The following is an 18,904-nucleotide window of genomic DNA, read 5'->3' on the forward strand; positions in this document are numbered from 1 at the left end:
GAGCAGCCGGGTCACCAGCTCAGCTCCTCAGCGAAAAAACTTGAATGTGCACTACATCTTCGCAAATCTCGCACGCCAATGTCCATTGACATAAGCACCTGTGAACCTGGAGCAGCACCCAGGTCGAGGTTACAGAACCTTACGAATGTGAGTAGAGAGGACCAGCCCGCCACACACAAACATCTTGAAGGGAGACACCTGAAATTTAGGTCTTGGAGGCCGCCATACTCCTAGTCGAATGAGCTCTGACAGCTAAAGGCGAATGGTGACCAGAAACCTCATAAGCAAGATGAATAGCCTCAACTATCCATCTGCTAACTGTCTGTTTTGACGCAGTGGACCCCTTTTTAGGCACAAAGGGCAGCTCTGTGGACATAAGTATCCAGCGCTCTCACTGGACACACAAGGTTCAGCTTTCCTGGTCCTGATCTCCGAAAAGAGGAGGACAGAAGGCTTGCAAAACTTTAGGGACATAGCCTGGCTTTGGGTAAAGGAATGCATTGACCATCCCTGGTGCAAACTCAAAGCATGAGGGGGTTACCGACAGGGCCTGAAAATCTCCTACTCTCTTTAGAGAAGATATGGCTTAGAAGGAACACAGTTTTTAAAGTCAGAAACTTATCTGGAACCGTCTCAAGGGGCTCGAAGGAAGCTGCAGATAGACCTTCTAGCATAATAGCCAGATCCCAAGCTGGAACTCTGGTACAAATTGTAGGCCTCAGCCTCAAAGTGCCACGAAGGAAACATGTTATTAACGGGTCCTTCCCCACAGATACACCACCCAAAGGCATGTGGTAAGAAGCTATGGCTGCCACGTACACCTTTAGTGTGGAAGGGGATAGCCCTGCAGAAAAACGATTTTGCACAAAACTCTAGCACTGAACCATCAAACCAACCGGGCAGTTTACAGGATCCCACTGTCGCATTCTGCACCAAGAAGTAAAAACTCTCCACTTCAAGGCATAAAGTTTCCTTCTGGAGGGAGCTTTGGAGTAAAGTATAATCTCAACCAGGCCAGCTGACAGTCTTGCCTGGGCCTGGGACGAGATAATCATTTCCCTTGCTCTTCCTCTCCTCTGCTCTTCCTCCCCTCTTCCTCTCCTCTCCCTCTCCTCTCCCTCTCCTGCTCCTCTCCTCTGCTCTTCCTCTCCTCTCCTGTTCCTCTCCTCTTCTCTCCCACTCCTCTGCTCTTCCTCTCCTGTTCCTCTCCTCTGCTCTTTCTTTCCTCTCCTCTGCTCTTTCTCTCCTCTCCTCTCCTCTCCTCTCCTCTCCTCTCCTCTCCTCTCCTCTCCTCTCCTCTCCTCTCCTCACATCTCTCTCTGCAAAAGACAAGTAACTGTAGAAGTGCAGTTTATTAATAGTATGTTAACTAATGTAGTTAACTAGAGTTTAATAAATTGTAAAATGTTACAGATTTTTTATACACCGATTCAGACGTCTCGTGAGCTCAGTGTTGGACAGATCAGTTGTTTTAACCAGTCATTAAAGTGAATGGTTCAAAAAAGGAGTCATTCGTTTGCGTATAGGACGTGTCATTAGTGGATGTGTAGCCTACGGCACGCATTGTGTGATTATCTCGGCAGGTTAGGACATCGCACAAGATTTGTGTCAACACAGAAAACATTTCATCACTGGATAGGTTTTTTCGTTTACTGAAATTGTGGTTTATGTCAGCTGAATGGGCAAAACGCTTTTTAGAGAAGACAAGGCAACGTTTTTTTTTAGCACAATTCACTGCGGTAATTCAGGAGAAAAAAATCTCCAAATGCTCTAAGTGAAACTGCGGTCTTCCGACCTTTTACTAGCATGTCAATTGATTTGAATTAATATGTGCGAGAGAGAGAGAGAGAGAGAGAGCAAAACAATTTCAATGCAGGAAACCCCTGACAAGGCTCGTAAACGTTGGCTGTGCTGTTTCTTACCTTGCTCTACGTTGACTTTACAAGTTCCAGCTTCACCGTCACCACCTTTTTTTTTTTTATATTTGTTTAGAAAATCTCTAAGGCCTCTATTTTCTTCCCTTTTCTGAGCACCGGACTTGTGCTGACCGGACATTTTTAGCGTACTGAACTTCAAATCAAATGACAGCATAAAATTTTGATCAGTGGCCAAACCATTTTTGTGTTGGGGGTGGGGGAGGTTCTTGACCACTATTTCAAGGACAATTAGGAAGAAAACAAATAAAAAGCTTTTATGTAACTCAAATATTACATATTTTTTCCACAAATAGGCATATTTTAAATCTTTTAAAACAATTATTCCATAATTTAATGAGGGCCCAGTTCGGGGACCTGAAGCGAACTGGCAGGAAACAGGCTGCTTTTTGACCCTGCTCAGAGGGTGCAAGCTTGACACAACCCCTTGTGATGGACCTCGAGTCATAAGCTCACTGGAAACCGCTGCACCTCAAGGCACCAAGGGGGGCGAGGTTGGCAGAACGGCCCCCGAATGGCACCAAAGTGGTGCGGGCACCGTATACTGAGGTGTACACCGCTCCACCCAAGGTGGGGCTGCCCTCAGAAGTTCGACACCAGTGGCGTCAGGACGAGAAGAGCGGTCCTCAGATCCGCCTTCTGCTTAGGAGGCTTCGGGTGAGAGTGTCGTCCCAAGCCCCATGATTTTTGTGGAGGGGTACGAGACAAATCTGTGGGCCGACACAGCTCTCCAGCCGCGTCGGGTCCTACCCCTTGACGACAGAAAGTTTGCTTTTTCGGACGAGCACCTTGTTTCTCGGCTGGCCAATAAATGTTCCACTAAAAGTAAACATAATAAATGCAAATAAATGCTGTTAATTGAACCTTCTATTCATCAAAAAATCCTGAAAAAAATTCACCATTTCCACAAAAATGTTAAGCAGCAAAATGTTTTCAAAATTGATAATAATGATAAGAAATGTTTCTTGAGCACCAAATCAGCATATTATAATGATTTCTGAAGGATCATGTGACACTGAAGACTTGAGTAATAATGCTGAAAATTCGGCTTTGAATTTTGCATTACAGGAATAAATGTAAATTTAATTCAATTAAAAAAATAAATAAATAACAGAAAACAGTTATTTAAAACTGAAATAATGTTTCACAATTTTACAGTGTATACTGTTTCTTGGTCAAATAAATTAGCCATGATAAGCAAAATTCATACTAGATTCATACAGTATAAGCACCAAAAGGCACAACATCGGTATAGCACATGTGCTAACTGCTAGGTCAAGACTATAACATAACTGTTGATTGTAAAATATTAAAGAAGCAAATTAACTTCACTGGCAATTTTTTTTTTTTTTACAAATTGTAACAAGAGATGATGCTATCAATAATATTATTGATTTGACTGCACTGACACTATCGGACGAGAACGAAACTTGAACTGAAATTAATTTCTGTCATGACAACTTTGGGAGTGTTTGGCATTGTAACTGGTATGACAATGTTGATCTATTTGGTTTTGACAGAACAGAACTGCTACACTGCTGCTGTTATTGCTGCTGCTGCTGCTGCTGCTGCGAGCAATAAAGATATGCTGCTGTTGTACAATATAATATGCATGAATTACCGATAGCATATGTATACACGTGGAGCTGGGGAAGGTGGAGGGTTTCTGAAAACATGCTGCACTGCTACAGCAAATGCTAACTAAATATTTAAAGGTGGAGCACACAAGCTTATTTGCTATTGATAAAGCAGGAACCAATCAGCTGTGCCCTATAGAGAATGATGTGATTGCAAGCAGATTAAGTTAAGGACCTATTAGCCTGCGCCATCTAGAGTTTCATGACAAAACTTTGTATTTAACTAATTTCATAATTGATGGACTTTACACAGCTATTCAACTGAACTGAAACAACAAACTGAACTTATTTGAGCTGAATAATGACTTTTAGAGCTACTTTACAGCAGAATTTAAATTTGCCTCATATCTAAAGAAGCTTGCATCATTGAATTTGTTATGTTCCTGTATATTACTGTGAAGCTGCATTGAAACAATCTGTATTGTATAAAGCATAATAGAAATTAAGGTGACTTGACTTGATGCCATGGCATATGGGTAACACTCACCGTACAGCGGAGAACGCACTGCCTCCATTTTTGAGTCACCTTGATTATTATGGCCTTGATCCCTGAGAAAATACACCACTGCATTAAAACCAAGGAATCTAAAAGAAAAACTTCACACCAATCTTTACATAATTTATCCTACCTGAGGTGCTGTGCTTCTTGATTGAGTTTGAGCTCTTTGCCTGTGAAGTTCTCAACACCTGGTGAGTCAGGATTGGTGGAACCACTGCTCAACCTATCACTGCTCTCGTATCCTGACTCTGTCCTCTGAATCATCCAATTATCACTCCGCTGTGCTACATTTGCTCCACCTTTAGGTCTGGTCACCATCATCTGTCGCTGAGACTCCTGGGAGCTTTGACTTTCAGTCTCCAAACGTGAGTCATCTTCGTAAATAGTCATCAGACCTTTTTGTTTCTCCTTCATCAGCCCTCTCTCATGGTCAAAGCGGCGGACACATCGAGGGCTCCCATGTTGTTGCTGCTGCTGACGTTGTTCTAGTTCGCTCAGCACACTGTCCACATTCAGGACCTCTCGCACAGGTCTCCATGAGGGCTTGGACTTGCCACGCTCGGGGAGATTTGTGGACCCATGATGGCAGAGAGATGATGAATCAATGTGACGACTGGTGCCAGTGGCCATTCCCTGGTTTGAGCGCAACTCCTGTGGTGATACACGAACATGTACTGAAGAATGCCCAGGTCGAGAGACTCGTGAGGAGAAAGTTCTTTGTCTCTGGTCAGAATGAAACCTCGGGCCATTTTCAGGGGGAGAAGATGATAGAGTACATGTCATATCTAAAAAAAAAATCAAATTATAAATATAAATATACAGTGGTCCAAAATATATTTGGATACCTAAGCTACTTTAAATACATATAATATAATTTAAATAATGATTGCAAATATACACTTTTCAAGCCAAAGGATTTGACAAAAAAAGTTTTACGTGTCAAATTTTATAACAAACTGATATATTCTTCAAAATCAAGACATGTTCCGGTTGTCATATTTTATGACACTTAAGGGAAACTGACTCTACAAACAAAATGAAATTACCTTGACACCATTTTTAAATAATAGACATAAATGGCTGAGAAAAGTTTCAACATAAAACATAAAAAATCCCTTATTTCAACATAATTTGATTACATATGTCACTTGGTTTGATATTTTGTAATCTAAAGCAAATACATTCTGACATTTTTAAGGGCCAGATCAGGGCAAATTAGCGTGAGAGCGCAATTCCACAAATGCGCCAATGGGAGTGGCAAGTTTTGCGCGTGATCTACTGCTGACACGCAAATTAAAGAACACAGACACAGTCTAATCATTTGCATAATGATCAACGCAATCTACCAAGAGCAGCGCAAATTAGTGTTGGGTCGCAAATAAGCAGAGCTGATGCTCATCAGGTATGGGTCGACACAGGCGCAACTTGTTACATGTAATCTGACAAACACGTACACTTACATAGGCCTATATGTGACCCTGGATCACAAAACCAGTCTTATGTCGCACGGGTATATTTGTGGCAATAGCCAACAAAACATTGTATGGGTCAAAATTATCGATTTTTCTTTTATGCCAAAAATCATAAGGATATTAAGTAAAGATCATGATCCATGAAGATATTTTGTAAATTTCCCACCTTAAATATATAAAAAAATTATTTTTGTGAGTGAATGCAGCACAATATCGAACATAAATGGACAACTTTAAATGCGATTTTCTCATAATTTCGAATATTTGGATATGACAATATTATGCCAAATATTGTCATATCCTAACAAACCATACATCAATGGAAAGATTATGCATTCAGCTTTCAGATGATGTATAAATCTCAATTTAAAAAAAAATTACCCATAAGACTGATTTTGTGGTCCAGGGTCACATATATATGCAGATTTTACGCATATGCTTTTCTTAGGAAACAGCATGGTCTGCAGCAAATTAAACATAACATGGCTTGGCAAACGATATGTTCGGATAACGTCTTCCTCTGGCATTCCTAAGAAATTAATACAAGAGGAAAATATTTTCTACCACGCACTCTCATGTGTTCTCTACGGTGTCCTAGCAGCAACAATTGCAGCCATGTCGGAAAAAAAGGGTTAAGACATGCTTTTTTGGGGCGTTTAATATGGCACAAATACCAGTAAATTGACTAGCGCAATAATTAGTATAATAGGCAAGGCAAGGCAAGGCAAGTTTATTTATATAGCACATTTCATACACAATGGCAATTCAAAGTGCTTTACATAGAAGAAATTAAAATAATAAAAAGAAATAAGAATAATTAAAACAGTTTAGAAAAATAAAACATAAAATACAGTACAGTACAAACAGTCGGACGAACATTGGCACAGTGCTCATTCAGTAAATGCATAGTTAAACAGATGTGTTTTGAGTCTGGATTTGAATGTGACCACAGTAGGAGCACGTCTGATCTCCTCTGGAAGCTGGTTCCAGCTGCGGCTGGCATAATAGCTAAAAGCGGATTCGCCATGCTTAGAGTGAACCCTTGGTATTTCTAGCTGATATGATCCTAATGATCTGAGTGATCTGTTGGGTTTATATTCAGTGAGCATATCTGCAATGTATTGAGGTCCTAGGCCATTGAATGATTTATATACCAATACCAATGATTTATGTACCAATAATACTTTAAAATCAATCCTAAATCTAACTGGGAGCCAGTGTAAAGACCTGAGGACTGGTGTGATATGTTCATATTTTCTGGTTCCGCTCAGAATCCTGGCGGCAGCGTTCTGTATGAGCTGCAACTGTCTTATGGTCTGATGAAAGCATGCACAAGTTTCTCTAAATCTTGTCTGGAAACAAAGCATCTAATTCTTGCAATATTTTTCAGATGATAGTATGCTGATTTAGTTATTGCTTTGACATGACTACTGAAACTAAGGTCTGACTCTAGTGTCACACCAAGATTCCTGACTTGATGTTTAGTTGTTTGACCCCTAGAGTGAAGGTATGCGTTCACCTTGAGAACTTCATCTTTGTTTCCAAATACAATGACTTCAGTTTTGTCTTTGTTTAACTGAAGAAAGTTTTGACACATCCAACTGTTGACTTCATCAATGCATTGGCACAGGGAGTCAATGGGGCTGTAATCGTTAGGCGATAGGCGATATATATATATCATTGCGTGATTCATTTAAATACTCTCCTACCATAAATTTTGCGTCTGAAAGGGAAACTACTACAAATGCATATCCACTGCACTGCGTGACTTTAGTAAATCCAGATAGTAGTTTAACACCAAAAGATTGTTTGCGCTGGAGCAAGCTGTAAATAAATCTGGCTTGTCCAAATGATGTTTAGGGACACATTAGATATAAATCATAGTTTCATGCTGTTTCTATTGAATTAAATGCACATTAATGATGTTAGATAATAGGGCAATATAATTTAGCAGAATTTACTAATTTAGTTAATAAATCTTCTAAAGTGTTCCCTATCAGTTCGGTCACGTTCGACGTAGTCGACTGATTGGGATCATGCTTAGGGAGCCTGTCATCTTCGAGTATTGTTAAAACGAGCCAATGCACATTGGCGTGCGAGAATTGCACCACACGCTCCACCCTGCAGCGCTGGTATAAATACGGAAGTAGATGCACACACCAGTTGTCTTTCGCTTCGGAGCCGATCTGTGTCGATGTCTCTGAAGAGTTTTGTTGTGTACAACGAGCGAGTGTGTCTGTGTTCTTCTGGAAGACTCTCCCAGTGCTGGTGGTTTCTACAGCGAGAGTGCAGCAGTGATCGCGAGCTTCTGAGCTCTCAACTGCAGTTTTAACAGCATCAAATTTCTGTGTTTGTTGATGGTTGATTGAGGGCGAAAGAAGTGAGTGCTCCGTCACTGGTGACGGGTCCCATTTCCTGAAAGAGCAACACGGGTGCGTTTGCGTCTTTTTCAAGATGCCATTCCATCCGTGTGTTTCTGGGTGCGTTAGGGATCTGTACCCCTCTGATGGTCACAATAGTTGTATCACGTGTTTGGACTTAAAGCACGGTGTGGCAGCTTCTGTGGATGAGTCATGTTCCCACTGCAGGAACATTACCATCGCGGTGTTGAGATCGAGACTCGCCTTCGTCCACGAAGGTGGAGTCCCCATTCCCATGCCCCGCTCTAGTGTTTCTTCTGGGCCAACTTCCCAGATCCCTCACTCCTCCTTCGCACCGCAGCCGGTGGAGCTCCCCAATGAGCGCGCTGGTCCCTCTGTAGTGGACCGACCAGCCATTTCGTTCGGGGCCCCTCCAGAGGACAGGATGTCCATCGCAGCATCAGAGGGTGAGCTGGGCTCTGGAGATGTCGACTCAGCTGTGCTGCCTCCCTCTGGGAGAGCAGTGTTGCCCAAGCCAGATCCAGAGATGGCAGCTATGCTAAAAAGGGCCGCCGAGGCGTTAGGGCTCGTGTGGAATCCTCCACCATGTCCCGAACCGTATCGGTTGGATGATTGGTTTCTCGGGGCCCCATTACCTTTCTTCCATGAAGTGCATGAGGAGCTTACTAGGTCGTGGACGGCACCTTTCTCTGCCAGAAACGTTTCTCTACCCTTGACGGAGGAGCGGTGAAGGGTTACGAGGCTATCCCTCCAGAGGAGCGGTCTGTCGCGATGCAACTGTGTCAGGCGACCACTACCTCATGGAAGGGGGATCCTCGTCTCCCCTCTTAGGCCTGTAAGTTCTCGTCCGTCCTTACGGCAAGGCTTACAAAGCCTGTGGGCAAGCCACTTCCTCTCTGCATGCCATGGCGCTGTTTCAGGTCCACCGCAGCTGGGTGCGGTTTGAAGACCCGGTCACTCCTTCTCACGCACTCTCTGCCGTAATGTAGAGACAGGTAAGTGTTGCACCGCACACTCAGACCCCGATTCGGGCCGCCTTCAGGCCTTCCGAGCCGGGTCTCTGTCCTCTACCTCGCTGCCCCACCCCGGGTATGTCTGTGGTACCTCTGGTCCCCCTGGCCCGGTTCGTAGAAGCCTAGAAAGTGCTTCCCAACCGGTCCAGCTGGCTCCTCCGTACCAGCAGACTCCGCTATATGATTCAGTTCGGCCGACGTCCTCCCAAGTTCAGCGCTATTCGTTAAACTTCGGTGTTGAGCGAATGTGCGCCTGTCATGCGCGCAGTCATCGCAGTCCTGGCGAAGGATGCGATTTAGCCGGTCCCTCCAGGCTTTGATAGCCCGTACTTCATTGTACCCAAGAAAGGTGGTGGGTTACGGCTAATATCTTGGACCTGCGTCTCTTGAATCGGGCCCTTTAAAAGCTTCCGTTCAAGTTGCGAATGCTGAAACACATTTCCGAATGCTCCGTCCCAGAGATTGGTCTGCAGCGTTCGACCTGAAGGACGTGTACTTCAGATCTCTATCCTTCCGCAATGCAGGCCATGCCTGTGGTCTTGCGTTTGAGGGGTCGAAGTTTCAGTACAAAGTCCTACCCTTCGAGTGCTACACAGCCAGTTGGGTCTTCAGGTCAACTGGGAAAAGAGTAAACTCGTCCACTGGCTGAGGATTTCTTTTTCCGGTATGGAGATGGATTCAGTCCAACACGTCTCTTAAGAGGAGCGTGTCTGGCCGGTGCTGTTCAGAAGTGAGAAAGGGTCCCACTGAAACTTCCTCCATATGAAGACCGCTTCAGCACTGGTCCCGAGGTGGCCGTGGCAGAGCAGCATGCTCCGTGTGACAATCACCCTGACCTGCCGCCAAACCCTCAGCCCGTGATCAGACCTTTTGTTTCTCCAGGCCAGCCACCCCAAGAACAAGTGTCCACCAACACTGGCTGAGGGGCCACGTACAACGGGCATGCAGTAGCGGGGGTCTGGGCAGGCCTCCAACTGTATTGGCATCAATTGCTTCGAGTTGCTAGCAGTACTCCTTGCTTTGAGATGCCGCTGCTCAGCAAGCCTGTACTGGTCTGTACAGACAATACTGCGACCGTTGCGCATGTCGCAACTTGTCTGCCACCTCCTCCTTGGAGTAAGAAGCTTCTGAGGTCGCTTCATTCCACTTATTTTTCCGGCCTGTTCAATCGTGCCGCCGATGAGGCCTCATAACATCCTGTAGCCAGAGAGAGTTAGACTCCATCCCCGGCGGTCCAGCTGGTTGGGACCACTCAGTTACATCTGTTTGCCTCTCCGGACTTGTCCCATTGCCAGTTGTTCTTCTCCTTGATCAAGCGGAAACCCTCGGCACGGAGACATTGGAACACAGCTGGCCCTGGGGCCTACGCAAAGATGCGTTTCCCCAGTGAGCCTTCTTGTATAGTACTGTGCTAAGTCAGCGAGGAGAAGGTCTTTGTAGTTGCCCCTTATTGGCCCAACCGGACCTAGTTCCCCCGAACTTATGCTCCTCTCGACAGCCCCTTCCTGACCCATTGAGACATCTCAGGGATGGGACACAGTTGGCACCCGCGTCCAGACCTCTGGAAACTCCATGTCTGGTCCCGAAGGCGGGACACGGAAGTACTAAGTGATCTACCACAAACATGTCGTAGACACCATCACATCTGCGAGAGCACCCTCTAAAGATAAGGCATGCTTACGCCCTGAAGTGGAACCTGTTCGTTGAGTGGTGCTCTTCTCTCCGAGAAGATCCCTGAAGGTGTTCGATCACTTCCGTGCTTTCTTTCCTGCAAAATGGGTCGGAGCGAGGGCTGTCTCCCTCCACCCTCAAAATGTGTGTTGCCTCTATATTAACATTAACATCATGATGAATGATGGGGAAGCACGACTTGATCGTCAGGTTCTTGAGGGGAGCAAGGAAACTGAATCTGCCTTGCGCCCCCTCTATACCCTCTTGGGACTTATCTCTGGTGCTACTGCACTGCAGAGACCTCCCTTTGAGCCACTGCAGGCAGCTGAGTTAAAAATCCTGTTTATAAAGAAACAGTTCTCCTGCTTTCTTTGCCTCTATCAAGAAGTTAGAGGGGACCTGCACGCATTTTCGGTCGACAAATCGTGCCTGGAATTTTGCCGGCCATCTCTCACGGTATCCTGAGACCCCGGCCTGGATATGTGCCCAAGGTACCTACCTCTCCCTTAAAACGGGACCAGGTAGTGAGCCTCCAAACGCTGCCCCGGAGGAGGCAGACCCAGCCCTGGCTTTTCTCTGTCCCTTACGCTCCTTGCGGTTATAACCGGACAGAATGCAAAGCCTCAGGACCTCAGACCAGCTCTTGTCTGTTATGGAGACCAGCAGAAAGGAAGGCTGTTTCCAAGCAGAGGTTGGCCCACTAGATAGTGGTTGCCATCATCTTAGTGTATATTATCCAAGGTGCACCATGAACCCTGGGTGGTGAGCCTCTCCAAAGAGAGAGTGTAGCTCCTTCCTGAGCATTGACACAGGTGCCTCGCTGACAGATGACAGATGTCGAGTCCGTTGCTTCCTGTGGGCTCCCTTCACATGAAGCTAGTTTCACTGTAAGCCTGGTCCGAAGTGTCGGCTTGCTGCACCATTCCCCTCCTATGGACTGGATATGTGCGCCATTCTTGCTCCAGTAGAGTTCCTCTTTAGTCGAACCCTGTTGAGTTCCTCCACACCCTTCGGCAACGATCGTGGCGGAGCGTCCGATGCAAGGCCTAACACTCGTATGCACTGGTGGAACCTGTGCTAGGTTGGGTCCATATGTTGTGATCCCTACGGCGATCCCATATGTGTATTCTTCCACGGTACGGCTCCCTGCAATGAGCCCGTTTCTTCCCTTGGCAGAGCCTGCTCTGCCGTCACTGACCGGTTGAGTCTCCCCCTTGTTATAGGCTGGAGCCACCTCAGTGACATTCCATACGTTGTACTGCCCGGTAAATCGCCCAGTCCATGTGTGTAACCCCCACATGTTACCTCCCTACGGGCAGGATGTGGCTTCCGCAGCATATTCCTTCCAACGAAAGGGGTACGCTTTCCCAGTTGTCTTGTGGAACAGCAGTGACTTCCCTGGCTTAAGCCCTGTCCTCCACCTCAATAATGTGGGGGGATCAGAAGGCATTTGTCTAGGCACTGGAAGGTGGCAGCTCTAGTGGCGTTTTAATAGAGGATTCCAATCAGTCGACATGTCGACTACGTCGAACGTGACCAAACTGTTAGGGAATGTGATGGTTACGTATGTAACCCTCGTTCCCTGAAGGAGGGAACGGAGACGTAGTCCCTTCACCACTATTGCTGGACCACCGCTAACTCCGGGCTCTGCTCGGCTCCTCAGCGAAAAACAACTGGTGTGTGCATTCACTTCCGTATTTATACCCCCGCTGCGGGGTGGAGTGTGTGCTGCAATTCTTGCATGCCAATGTGCATTGGCTCATTTTAACAATACTCGAAGATGACAGGCTCCCTAAGCGTGATCTCAATCCGTCGACACGTCGACTACATCTCCGTTCCCTCCTTCAGGGAACGAGGGTTACATACGTAACCGAGACGTTGTATATGTAAAAGTATGAGAGATCAAACATTTTCAGGGGACTCTATAATGTCTCTAATGATTTATTATTATTATTATTATTATTATTATTATTATTTTGCTTTATCTTAACTGAAAAAAGGTTTTAAAATAAGGTCCCATTTGTTAACATTAGTTAATGCATTATGATTATGCATTATGCATTATGATAACTAATGATAATGCATTAACAGTATTATCTTTTTTAATCTCAGGTAATACAAATACAACTGTTCATTGCTAGCTCAGGTCCATTAAAGAATATAAACAGATACAACTTTTGATTTTAATTATGTATTAGTAAATGTTGAAATTAACATTAGATTAATAGATGCTTTTGAAGCATTTTTAATTGTTAGTTCATGTTAACTAACATGTTAACTAATGTTATCAAATGGTATCTTATTGTAAAGTGTTATCAAACACAACTATGTGGAACCTAGTAAGACTCAGTCATTCATAAGGTTACATTAATTTTAACATGAATATTAAGCCTCTTTGAATGGATATATGCTTTCTGAAGCCTGTTTAATAGGACAGATGGTTTGCTGTTATTTTGGAGGTTAGCCAGTACTCAAACTATTTTCCTGTGTGTAAGTTGCCCTTAGAAGCTTCGTCCGTCAGAGCAAATGCCCCCGGCTGAAAATAGAAATGTTGAATCACAACGTGTGCATGGCTTCTTTCATGTTTTCAAACTCCCAAAAAAATATCTGTAAGCTGCTATCTCAACTAAATAAACAGTGGCTGTGTATGCAGAAAAAAAAACATATAAGTAATTAAGTAATATGGTTCACTAATAGCTAAAAAATCATTACATTGATTCATCATTAGTTAATTCATTGTAATTTAAAAAAAAAAATTGATAGTTCTGTGGACTCAATAATAGCTTTAAAAAATGGTTAATAATATTAAAAGCTGAGAGATTCAAAATGTCTGATTGATTAACACCATTAGATGTAGGCCTATATATGTATGATGACTATATATATATATATATATATATATATATATATATATATATATATATATATATATATATATATATATACAGTGAGGAAAATAAGAATTTGAACACCCTGCTATTTTGCAAGTTCTCCCACTTAGAAATCATGGAGGGGTCTGAAATTGTCATCGTAGGTGCATGTCCACTGTGAGAGACATAATCTAAAAAAAGAAAATCCAGAAATCACAACGTATGATTTTTTTAACTATTTATTTGTATGATACAGCTGCAAATAAGTATTTGAACACCTGAGAAAATCAGTGTTAATATTTGGTACAGTAGCCTTTGTTTGCAATTACAGAGGTCAAACGTTTCCTGTAGTTTTTCACCAGGTTTGCACACACTGCAGGAGGGTTCTCTTACGAGAGGTTCTCTCGTATTGCGTAGTAGCTACGCTACGGGAAAGCCTTTCTTTCTCGAGATACTGAAGCCAAAAAATTATCCTTAATTTTTATAATCTTGTCAACGCAGTGCGGCAGCCTGCAGACCTAGGGCAGGCTTACTAGCGTGCCCATTGGCTGCCCTGCGGCAACTGCAGCAGCCTACCGCTGAGCCCTTGGCGTGACGTCACGACCAATGAGCGCGCTTGGCGCGCTTAATGCGTCACAGCCCGCCAAAAGGGGTGTGGCTTAGCGTATATAAGCAGGGCTCAGAGGCTGCTTCACTGATTTCTGTCTTTTCAGCGAAGCTCTCCGCATCGCTGGACTCTGAGGAAGCCGCCGTCGAATCAAGCGACCAGCACGCCGAGGATCTCAGACTGAGGATGCCGGCCGCCTTCGCCGCCTTCAGCTTTCCCTGCCTGCTTCGCTATCCGGCGAATATATCCTTTATTTGCTCTGTGTTGTGTGTGTTTGTGTGTTCGCCCCGCGACACACTTTGCATCTAAAAGAGCGCGAGGCGTTGTTTCAAATGCCTCGCTCGTCCTGTGGCTCGTGCAGAGCCACGCTCAGCGACAGAGACCGCCATGTATCTGCGCTCTCTGCCTGGGCTTCGACACGCAGCCGCGCCCTTTCCTCGGGCGGCTGCGAACAGTGTTAGGATTTGCCAATGTCGACCCTGCGGGCTCGACTCGCCATGTTTGATGATCCTCCCCCTTCTCCGGCTGCCTCTTCCGGGCCGCGTAAGAAGAAACGCCGCTCTCAAAGGCCTTCCGAGCCGGTTATGACAGCTGAGCGCTCGCCGGAGCCCCTCCCGCGAGCCTCGCTATCTCCTTCTCCCCCCCACCTCCCGACGCACAGCGGCCGGCTTCGCCCGCACTGCCGTCGCCTCAGGGGATTGAGCAGTCCAGCTGGTTACTCCCCTCTGTCAAGCCGCGCAAACGGCGCCGCTCACAAGGGATGTCAGAACGGACGGTCACGGGCTATAGCTTCCTTTACGTTACAAGAAAGCTACCCCCCCCCCCCGGATGACGCACGCCCTCTCCCCCTCTGTTTGAGCCGCGCAAGGCGCCGCTCACAAGGGATGTCAGAAGTAGACTGTCACGGGCTGGCTTCCTTTACGTTATAAGAAAGCTACCCCGCGTCTCGGTCGCGCGCGTCACTCACCGGCCACCTCCGTTTCTCACACATTTCTCAGTCCCCTCCTAAGCTCAGGCGACTAGAAATATCTATATTGCAGTAAACGAGCCTGTTTTTATACACGCACGCCTGCAAACAAACGATGTCACAGCACATGATGACATCTTCCCGCTCTCTCTCCCTTTGTTCGAGCCGCGCAACTGCGCCATTCTCAAAGGATATCAGAGCGGACGTCACGAGCACCGGCGAAAGGAGGAAGAGAGTGTTCTCGTCCCGCCTAGGCCGGACTACCTCCAATTTCTCGCATATTTCTCAGTCCCCTCTAAGTTCAGGCGGCTGGAAATACTAATACTGCAGTAAACGAGCCTGTTTTAATACACGCGCGCCTGCAAACAAACGCCGAAACGAAACACGCCGCTCGGTCATATGCTCGCACTGACTGGAAGCTCATGTATGCCCCTGTGGCTCAGTGGCAGAACATTAGGCTTCCGCACCAAACACCCGTGTTCGAATCCGGCTCTGGCGGCAGAAAAACTTTTTTTCTGCTTGCTTCTCCGAGCTCGCGGCCGGCTTTCTTACATACAGAAAGCAAACCCGCATCTCACGGGATACATATTTCTCAGTCCCCTCTAAGTTCAGGCGGCTGGAAATACTATACTGCAGTAAACGGGCCTGTTTTAATACACGCGCGCCTGCAAACAAACACCGAAACGAAACATGACGCTCGGTCATATGCTCGCCCTGTGACTCAGTGGCAGAATATTACGCTTCCGCACCGGAGACCCGTGTTCGAATCCGGCTCTGGTGGCAGAAAATTATTTTTTTCTGCTGGCTTCTCCGAGCTCGCGGCCAGCTTTCTTACATACAGAAAGCGAACCCGCATCTCACAGGATGGTGCTTGAGTATTTATGAGCGTCTAAACATATGAGCCATCAAAGCATTTGCTCTATAACGCCGATGGTGTTACAAGTGTAGAAAATGTGCCCACTCCCATGTGCTCACTGCTACACACAAACACGGTCTCCCCGGTAACGCTCACAGAGCGCACTCTCATAAAGCGGACACATGCCTCTTGAGTACTAAGTGTAGTAAATGTGCCCACAACTCTGTGCTCACACCTAGCTGCTGCCCGCTCTGTCACACAGTTACCCCGGGTTGCAGATCCTCTAAAGCTCACAAACATTCCAGCTCTGGCCGAAGGTGTCATAAGTGTAGAAAATGTGCCCACTCCCATGTGCTCACTGCTTCACACAAACATGGTCCCCATGGTAACGCGCCCAGAGCGCTCTCTCATAAAGCGGACACAAGCCGCTCGAGTTCTAAGTGTAGTAAATGTGCCCACAACTCTGTGCTCACACCTACCCGCTGCTCGCTCTGCCATTCAGTTACCTCGGGTCACAGACCCTCTAAAGCTCCCAAACACTGGCCGTGTTATAAGTGTAAACTCTGCGCCCGCTCACGAGCATGCGCACTCACTTATAGACATAATAACCCCCACGCCGCTCTCGCGCCAGGGGTGTTTGACAGCAAATCGCGCTCCATCCTCTGGGACCAAGCTACCGAACGCTGTACAGCCGGCCAACACTGTTTACCAGCCCCCGTGTTCGAGCACCAGCGGCGCGCGCGCCGCTCCATCCTCTCTGATACAGGTTCCCCATCCCGCGCAGCGCGGCGATCTGAACCCAGAGACCATTCGACCCCTAGCTATGCATGCGAAAGCATGGGAAGCTATTCAGGGCGCGTCAGAATGGGTGCTGAATACTATAAAACACGGCTATTCGCTTCAATTCGCTCGTCGCCCCCCGCGCTTTCTAGCGCAGATGGAGACGAAAGTGAGTTCAGAAGCAGCGCACCTGCTTCAAGCAGAAATAGCGAAGCTGCTGCGCAAAGGGGCTATAGAACAGGTTCATCCTTCTCTGAGCGAGTCAGGCTTTTACAGCCGCTACTTCCTCGTACCCAAGAAGGACGGAGCGTTAAGACCTATTTTAGATCTGAGACATCTGAACAAAGCCCTCATGAGACGGCCGTTCAAAATGATCACAACCAGACAAATCCTCGCGCAGATTCGCCAAGGAGACTGGTTTATCTCTCTCGATCTAAAGGACGCATACTTTCAGATCCAGATAACTCCCCGTCACAGGCCATTCTTGAGATTCGCCTTCGACGGTCGAGTATATCAATACACAGTCCTGCCGTTCAGCCTGTCTTTGGCACCCCGTACATTTACGAAATGCATGGACACGGCTCTCGCTCCCCTGAGAAGACAGGGAATGCGAATACTGAACTATCTGGACAATTGGCTTATTCTAGCGCAGTCAGAGACGGAACTTGTGTCTCACAGAACAGCGCTTCTCAGCCTTCTGGAGGGTCTGGGTCTCTCGGTCAATTGGACCAAGAGCTCGCTATCGCCCCGTCAGTCAATTTCCTTTCTTGGAATAGAACTGGACTCGGTGGCTATGACGGCCAGATTGTCGGAGCAGCGCGCGCGCCGCATCCGTCTCCTCGCCGCATCCCTCCAAATAGGCAGCCTGGTTCCGCTAAGGGCATTCCAGCGTATCCTGGGGCATATGGCCTCAGCTGCAGCAGCGCTCCAGCTGGGCTTACTGTGCATGCGCCCGCTTTAACGCTGGCTGAAAGCGCGCGTGCCCCACCGAGCCTGGGCGGCCGGCGGCTCGCGAGTCAGAGTGAATCAGGGCTGCATTTCAGCCCTGCAGCCCTGGCTGGCAGCCGAATGGTATCACACAGGAGTGACTATGGGAGTGATCTCACACCGGAAAGTTGTCTCGACAGACGCTTCCAACCTAGGTTGGGAAACGCTCTTCGAAGGCAGACCGGTCTATGGCCGCTGGTCAGACCAGGAGAATCTCCTACACATAAACTGTCTAGAGATGCTCGAGGTCGAGAAAGCGCTCAAACACTTCCTCCCATTCCTCCACGGTCACCAGGTTCTAGTCCGCACGGACAATACATCGGTAGTGGCCTATGTGAATCGCCAGGGCGGTGTCAGATCAAGACGCTCTGCGCCCTGGCGGAACGCCTCCTCGTGTGGGCTCAGCACTCTCTGCGCTCGCTGAGAGCCGCGCATGTGCCTGGCCACCTGAACGAGGGCCCTGACAGACTGTCCAGGGACAACGTTCCCCCTGGGGAGTGGTCTCTACACCCCCAAACAGTGCAGTCACTGTGGCGCCGTTTCGGGAAAGCGAAAGTCAACCTTTTTGCGTCAAAAGACAACGCTCATTGCCCAGAGTTCTTCTCGAAGAACGAGGATGCGCTGGCCCAGCGGCCCGCTACATGCTTTTCCCCCGGTCTCTCTGCTGCCTCAGGTCATCAAGAGAGTCAGGGAAGCGCGCCACACAGTGCTCCTCATAGCCCCATACTGGGAGAACCAAGCTTGGTTCCCGGAACATATACAGCTGGCAGACTCAGACCCCTGGCCGATACCGGTGAGGAGAGACCTTCTCTCTCAAGCCCGCGGCTCGATCTGGCATCCCCATCCAGAGCGCTGGTCTCTGCATGCATGGAGCCTCAACGATTACACGCTGATCTGCCAGAAGGGGTCATTAACACGATCATACAATCCATAGCCCCCTCTACGAGGCGGCTCTACACGTCGAAATGGTCGGTGTTTAACAGATGGTGCACTGCTAAGGGGCTCGATCCACAGACATGTGGGGTATCGCGAGTATTGTGTTTCCTTCAAGAGCTACTGGACACGGGCAGGTCCCCTCCACGCTCAAAGTCTATGTTGCGGCCATTTCAGCGTTCTCTGTCTCAGAGCTGGGCCGCGCATTAGGAAGGAATGAGTTCGTCATCCGCTTCCTTAGAGGAGCCAGGAGGATGAACCCCCGCGACCCCCCTCGGTTCCTATGTGGGATCTTTC

At 47.1% G+C, this 18,904-nt stretch overlaps 1 protein-coding gene across 4 annotated transcripts in view; it reads right to left on the minus strand.

Annotated features, from left to right (window-relative positions):
• The window catches only part of usp53b (ubiquitin specific peptidase 53b), a 77,119-nt gene that overhangs the window by 10,136 nt on the left and 48,079 nt on the right, over window positions 1–18,904 (minus strand). For all 4 annotated transcript variants that reach the window (XM_081360305.1, XM_081360306.1, XM_081360304.1 and 1 more), the window contains 2 exons: window positions 4,201–4,855; window positions 4,059–4,120 (listed from right to left, as the gene is read on the minus strand). In XM_081360305.1, the coding sequence (XP_081216431.1) occupies window positions 4,059–4,120; window positions 4,201–4,855 (717 nt within the window). The remainder of the gene's footprint in view (window positions 1–4,058; window positions 4,121–4,200; window positions 4,856–18,904) is intronic.

The sequence above is a fragment of the Scardinius erythrophthalmus genome (genome assembly GCF_964197995.2).
Source record: "Scardinius erythrophthalmus genome assembly, chromosome: 3".
Taxonomy (NCBI): Eukaryota; Metazoa; Chordata; class Actinopteri; order Cypriniformes; family Leuciscidae; genus Scardinius; species Scardinius erythrophthalmus.